A 7,244-nucleotide genomic window follows, 5' to 3' on the forward strand; every position below is an offset into this window, starting at 1 on the left:
TGTGTAAAACCAGGGAGAGAACTAAAACATGCAGGATGCCGGCCCTCCAGGACCGACTTTGGACACCTCTGATAGGGAGTTGGTTGGGTGAACAAACTCCTCCCTAATATCAGAAGGCTGTTAGCGATCAGTAGCTCACTGCTGGCAGATGTTCAGTGCAACATGAAGCAGAAAGCTGAGGTCGTTGTTTCTCCCTACATCCAGTGGGTGGCGCAGGCTGCTACAATCGATAGTAGCCACACAGGCACACCTGCAAGAAGGAGACAAACACACCCAGTACAACACTTTCATTCTATTGGCTGAGAGGTTGCCAGGCAACGGTGCATTTTTGTTCCAGAAGCAAGCAGAAAATGTATTTTAAGCGAGCAGCGTCCAAGCAGAGAGTATGTCTCAGTGCAAGGAGAAGTTTTGAGTACAAGCATTATAAGTTTTGAGACAAAAGATATGAAGTCCTGCTTTCAAAATAAAAATGCAAGCAAAAGTATTAAACGTTTGAGAACAAAAGAGGAAATCCTGCTTTCAGACTGAGAATGTGTACTCTTGGATTATGGCAGAAAAATTCCTCCATAGGCCTTATGCAGTTGAGGTTCAAGATGTTAAATGTGTCTTGTTACAATGTTATGGGAGACAAAAGAATCTTCAGTAATATCCTATGGCTAATGCCTACCTGAGTTCAAAATAATATTAAGGTAACATACATATGGCCACCCTCTGTACGTTCAGTTTAGCTAGAGATAAACACAGAAAACAGAGTTCTTTGATGTACTGTTAGTCAAGACTCAGGAACAAGGGATGAAATCTTGTTTATTTAGTGTACAAGAACTTCAAAACTACCATTTCAACATTATCAACATGCTAAATGGAATGAACTGGACTCTAATAAGAACAATTTTCATTCATTTTCATTTGACTTGATTTATTCTTGTCTGACATCTGTGTACATATAATGACCTTTGTTAAGAATCTGTAATATGTGAAAGAGCCTTGGAGAAAATTCAGCTGAACTAAAACGATGCATCATTGGTTGTAAAAATATTAGAATGACTTTGGTTATAAATACATAATCACAAATTTTGAGGACACAAACAATGCATTCTCATTTCCAAATCAATTTCTTATGGAGGAAAACTAAACTTACACTCTGCTTGAGAAAAACTATTTGATGCATTACTTCTCTTTATTTCAGTACAATGTAAAAAAAAAAAAGCCTTAGCAAAGACAAACTAAACTCAATAAAGTGTTGTTCTCTCACAGTAAAAAAAGAGTCATAAAGAAACCATCAATTTCAAATCAAATATTAATGCAAGCACAAACCTTGATATTAAGCTCTCAGTTTTGCAGAGCAATAAGGGAAGACTAACCTGAAGCTGATCAGGTTGGTGTAGATGAGTGGAGGCATGAAGAAAGAGAGAATCAGCTTCCAGACCTCGGTAGACCTCTCCATGTCACCCCACCATATCTCAGACAACAGAGACTGTCGCAGAGCAACACAAGGTCATGATGTTATCAAAGACAGAAGACAGACTGATGATATTCAGTCTGTATCTACAGCAATAATCAGTCCCAGAACACTGGGAAGCCTGACAAATGTGAAGTAGGCCAAAACTTTCAGTCAAATCTCAAGTCAAAGTAATGATTTTTTTATTTATTTCTTCCACCATAAACACACATAGACAGTGCTTATTATTGTGTGTGAGGAGGGCAGTTAGAACTGAGATGTTGGAGTTATGCAATGCTTGCACTTTATTGCAATGCAAGCATATACAACTAGCTATACGTAATTTATGTACTGTTATCTGGGGCATTACTTAGCCATTCAAGACTTCTAAATGTAGACAAAGATCTGAAAATGATACCAGCTTTCTGAGTTTATTATCATACTTGTTGAAAATAAACTCAGATCTTTTTTATTAAATCTGAACATATCTTCTGTAATAATTATTTCAGTAACAGGTGTTAGGAGTATTTTACCTTCTTATTAAGTTATGATTGGTTTTCACTGTTTGTGATCACATACCTTCTGTTGTTAAAGTGAACAAATTACATTGTGTGACAAGAATGTATTCGTCTAAAATACAGCTTTGTTGCAATGAGTACTAATGGCAAATGGCTTTTACTTTTATAGTGCTTTCTCAAGTCCAGAGGACCCCAAACACTACATTAAGTCATTCACGCATACACAGATGGTGGAAAGCTACTGGATGGTAGCCACAGCTGTCTTTAACATCTCTGTGTTTCTGTGGAGGAGTGGAATACAGTACTGAGAAGGTTGACTATCATATTTAAAAAGGTTAAACACAAGATAATTAGGGAACTATGATTCTTAGAATAATTTGACTAAATAACATAATTTTCTTAGTGCAAAATCAATGTAGGAATAAACTGGGAACAGAGTGGATTTGAATTTGGTGCATGTTTGCTTTATTTTCACCATTATTTCTCACATAGAGCGCCTGCATTTCTTACACAGAGTGATTTTAAGTAGTTTTGAGTAACGGGCATAAACAAGGGTGAAATTTACTCATCCAAATGGTGATAAATTTATGCATAGAGCAAATGCTTTCTTAGGCTTTGGAACACAAGAGAAGCATGGTGGGAATCATTATTGTCAAATGGACAAAACATGGGATTCAGATTTTTGGAACTATGTATTTTTCTACCTGAACACCATCATGACTGAAGAACAGTCGGGCATCGGCTGCTGTGGCCATCTCCAGACATGTAGCCCCGCCCCACACAGGAGACTTCCTTATAAGGAGTGTGAAGGAGCGGCTCTCACTGCTTTGGTAACACTCACCAAATACATCTGAAAATACAGGACAAACAGAACATGAAAGTTTTGGGACATAAGCTAGCCGGTTTAGCACTAAGTTCAAATCTATGATTCATTTTGTTAGGTCAAAAAAGAGACTACAAAGAGCCTCATTGTTGATCACAAGCCATTTTCATTTATACTATTGCCTGATCAGACCTCAAAGGATGGATTAAGACATGAGAAATTGGTAAAATTATGCTTTATATTAATCTTAATATTACTGGCTTGTATTAATGACTTTAATGCTCAATAAAAAAATAACTTGGTTGACAAAACTAACATATCAGCCTTTTACGTGGAAGATAAGCTAATGTCATGTTCAACATTTATGAAAGTAATGAACAGGTGCAGGTTGTTGGAAATATTAGTTTAATTATGCTAGTTTTTAATGTTAATATTTGCTAATGTTGAAATATTAGATTATGTTTGTTTTTAGTAGGCCTCAAATTGGTTAACTTTTGACTTGGTTTAATCTATGCAGGGGTGAAAGTAGGGACACCTAGAGACAATTTGGAGAGGCCAATTAACCTAACAGTCATGTTTTTGGACTGTGGGAGGAAACCAGAGTACCTGGAGAAAACCCACACATGCACAGGGAGAACATGCAAACTCCATGCAGAAAGACCCGGGGCTGGGAATCAAACTCAGAACCTTCTTGCTGCACGGCAACAGCTCAACCAACTGCGCAGCCACCATATGTATACACTTTTGTCATAGTACCCCCAAGAATTTAAAACTACTTTCACCCCTTAATCTATGTATACCCTAATCAGTAGAGTATTTTAAATTAGATGTAGTACTCCATTTACTGTATTTGTGGGACTATAAGCCACCACTTTCTTCCCACGCTTTGAACCATGCAGTTTATAGCCCGGTGCGGCTTATCTGTGGATTTTTCTTCTACCGCCACAGGGCTCTTTTGCAGGAAGTAAATCATTGGAAGTCAAAATTGGAAATCCAAGAAGAAAGCACTAATTTTCATTTAGAACAAGCAAATGCTAGCAGCAGGTACACCAGAGAAATTTCTTCAAACTCATACCCATCATGGAAACCACACGAAGACGTTCATATGATGCAGCTTTTAAGTTGAGGGTTATCGATCTGGCAGTACAGGAGGGAAATAGAGTCGCTGCACGTAAACTCAGTGTGAACGAATCGATGGTTCGGCGTTGGAGACGGAGGGCTGAGTCCTTAATAGCAGATTTATTGTGAAAAAAACGTGAGTGGTGGAGATATCAGCAGCGTATAGCCCAGTGCAGCTTATATATGTACGTATCCAGTTTTTTCAAAACATTTTATAGGTGCGGCTTATAGTAAGGTGTGCTCTATAGTCTGGAAAATACGTTAATTAAAATTTGTCTACTTAGTAGAATTTTTTCATATACGATTACAACCTTAAAAATGTATGTTACATATATTCATCTGAAAAAAAAATGCTGTAGTTTGTTATAACCAAAGAAGTAGAAATCTAATCAGAAAAATATTGAGCATAATTGATGTTTTAGTATTGAAATTGCTCATGTCTGTTTTATATAAATTTGAAGATATTATATGGGATGGGTGCAAATTTCTATAATCAAAACCTGTTTAATGTAGCAACACACCAGGTCAATGTAGAGGTCAGGAGGGCTTTGTGTGGAGTTAGAAAACCAGGTTGGGGCAGTTTGGAGGGATGGAAGTACACCTAGTTGATAAAATTTGGTCCCACATTTTTTGAGTAGAAATGTTTCCACATGAAATAGCACATCCATTGTTCTTAGCTTGGGAAGCTGCTTCAAGGAGTGTAGAGAGGATGGCTTAGGCAGTGAATTTACTGGATGCCGTGACCTTTAGTAGAGTTGTTTTCGTGCAGCATAAGACCTCCATTGTTCCTGGCCAGAAAAAGTCTCATGCTTTGTCTGCGTGCAGCGGTAGCCCAGAACCACGTGCTGCTGGGATGTAGGATGAGTCCACCTCTAAAACAAATAACGTCAGAACGCACCAGACAGAAAAAATCCACCTTGATGTACTTGGATATAAAAGTAATTGAGCTAAAACAGCTATTCAGATCACTGGGGTGAGACTGCATTTTTGTTCTGTCTGCACAGTGCTCCCCTGAGAAATGTCTTCGTAATTTGTATTTTTCTAAGGTAATCAATGTTTTCTTTGTGGCTTTGGTATGGTCATGCTGAGATGTTGGTGTTATTTTATCCATTTGAGTGTTTGAATAAATTCTGGTTGATTGTGAAGTGATTATTGTCTTTATGGTTTCACATTTACACCCTGAATTAACAGCTCTGGGGAGACAAGATAACAAGCAATAGGTAGAAATATCTCGTTCTTAACAAGGTCAATAGGTTAGAATATCTTCAAAAAGAAAATTCTGTTCTATTACTTGGTTCATAAAGCAAATCTCTGGCTTACAGCTGATAAAAACTAAATTCACTTTCTCAGAAAATTTGAATATTTCATTCATCTGTCTCTCCAGCCATCCCCGCTTATTCTCCCAGGGTTGTAGAGTTTTATCACACTGATACTTTTAAAAATATTTTTATATGTTGTGGCCAAGGGTGTAACTTTGTGTTGCAAGTTGGTGGGGACAAAGAGGAGTGGGGGAGGGGGAGGATGTTGATGCACCCACAGTTACTAGAAGGCCTTTTCTTTTAATAATGCCAAAATTTACATATGAATGCCAGAAAGTCGTATTCAATAAATTAGATATGTCTTGATCAGGCTTGTCAGATTAATAGTACCTTTCAAAAATAACCTTTTAGCAGGTATTAAACATACTACAAAATATAAATATGTTAAAACATACATAATCTAATTAATCTATATAATGTCTTTCATTTGGTGATGGAACTGCTGACAAAGGAACTTTCCAGTCATATTCTAATTTATGGAATCAGCCTGTATTTGCTCAATGCTTGCCTACAGTTGAAAACAGTTTCACAATTCAGTAATATTTTTTGTTAAGAATTATCACATAGTTGCCTCTTATTGTCTGATTTTACCAAGTGCTAAAAGCATCAACAACATGAGATTCTGTAACAATCAAAATGTTATTAAACATTTTAAAAACAGAATAAGTAATTTCTGTGTAAACCAAATGAATCCTGGTCAGTACAAACGTTGTACTTTTCTATTATGTGATTCTGATTCCACATCTGTCCCTCAGCTGGTTGGCAAAACCTTTTGTCTTGCTGACTTACACATAGCAGATGAGATGTGATGTGTCTTTAATATAGCAAATAATAAAGACGCAAAACCTTTTTTGGGTCTGGTTGGGGCAGTTGGTGAGTAGAGTGACCATCGATATTACTGGATTCTATAATATGTGGCTTAAAGCTGAGATGCTGATGTTTGGATATGTAAAACATATATTCTCTAGGCTATTAAATCTACAGGTCCTTCTCAAAAAATTAGCATACTGTGATAAAGTTCATTATTTTCCATAATGTAATGATAAAAATTAAATTGTCATATTTTAGATTCATTGCACACCAACTGACATATTTCAGGTCCTTAACTGTTTTAATACTGATGATTTTGGCATACAGCTCATGAAAACCCAAAATTCCTATCTCAAAAAATTGCGGTTGGCGATTCCCCCCGCACAGACTGGGGCCAAGCCGTCACCGCTGCCCTGAGGGCTCCAAAAGTATAAAAGTTATGTGAAAATTCTGGTATTGTAAAGAGTATTACTAAAATATTTATACAAATAAGGAGTTAGGTTTGGAGGTTGGTTCTAGATCAGGGCCAGGATAGTCAGGGTTTTTCCATGGCGACACTTAAAAAAGAATTAAACAAAAAAACAGAGCAATATTTCATTATTTGATATATCAAGTAAGCCAAAGAGCAACTTGTGTCTCCAGAGATTCAGGCTGCAGAGCCCTGATCTAGCAGATGGAAAGTGTGATCCTATACAGCAGCTAAAAGTGCAGCACTATAATTTTTAATTCATTGTTAAAATAAAATTGTGAAGGTTAAAAAAAAAATCCACCTCTGAATATTAACAAAATGCTTTTATTTAGCATAATTTCTTCTGCACCCCTGCTGGAAATTAATCTAGATCCGCCCCTGGGCAGAAGGTCTATGTCTGACATTAATAATACATAAAATGACCACCGAACACTGAATTAATATGTCAGCATTTCTTAATAAAACAAACAGAAAGCCCTAACACATTTTTTTTTTAAAGAAGGAAATATTTATGTATTTACTGTTAATCTCTTAATATGATTTGGTCTTTAAATGGCCATTTATATTATTTTGGCTGATACGACTATACATTAAATAAGCAAATAATTGATTATCTAATAATCAAACCATAACAGTCAAAACCACAAAAAGAAACTTAATCAATCATAGCAAAATGTTCTGTACCATATCAGCCCCAGGATTTGATTGAGGAATGAAGAGATGATGATGTCTGGTTCTTTAGGTTCTA

The 7,244-nt window shown here is 36.5% G+C and overlaps 1 protein-coding gene across 3 annotated transcripts in view; it reads right to left on the reverse strand.

The window, feature by feature from the left end:
- LOC106939504 (transient receptor potential cation channel subfamily M member 5-like) overlaps window positions 1–7,244 on the reverse strand; it is a 57,535-nt gene that overhangs the window by 22,386 nt on the left and 27,905 nt on the right. For all 3 annotated transcript variants that reach the window (XM_015021907.1, XM_015021906.1, XM_015021905.1), the window contains exons 6-7: window positions 2,661–2,806; window positions 1,362–1,474 (exon numbers count right to left, since the gene is read on the reverse strand). In XM_015021907.1, coding sequence (XP_014877393.1) covers window positions 1,362–1,474; window positions 2,661–2,806 — 259 coding nt within the window. The remainder of the gene's footprint in view (window positions 1–1,361; window positions 1,475–2,660; window positions 2,807–7,244) is intronic.

The sequence above is a fragment of the Poecilia latipinna genome, unplaced genomic scaffold, assembly GCF_001443285.1.
Source record: "Poecilia latipinna isolate Pla-1442-1.1 unplaced genomic scaffold, P_latipinna-1.0 Scaffold2894, whole genome shotgun sequence".
NCBI classification, from domain to species: Eukaryota; Metazoa; Chordata; class Actinopteri; order Cyprinodontiformes; family Poeciliidae; genus Poecilia; species Poecilia latipinna.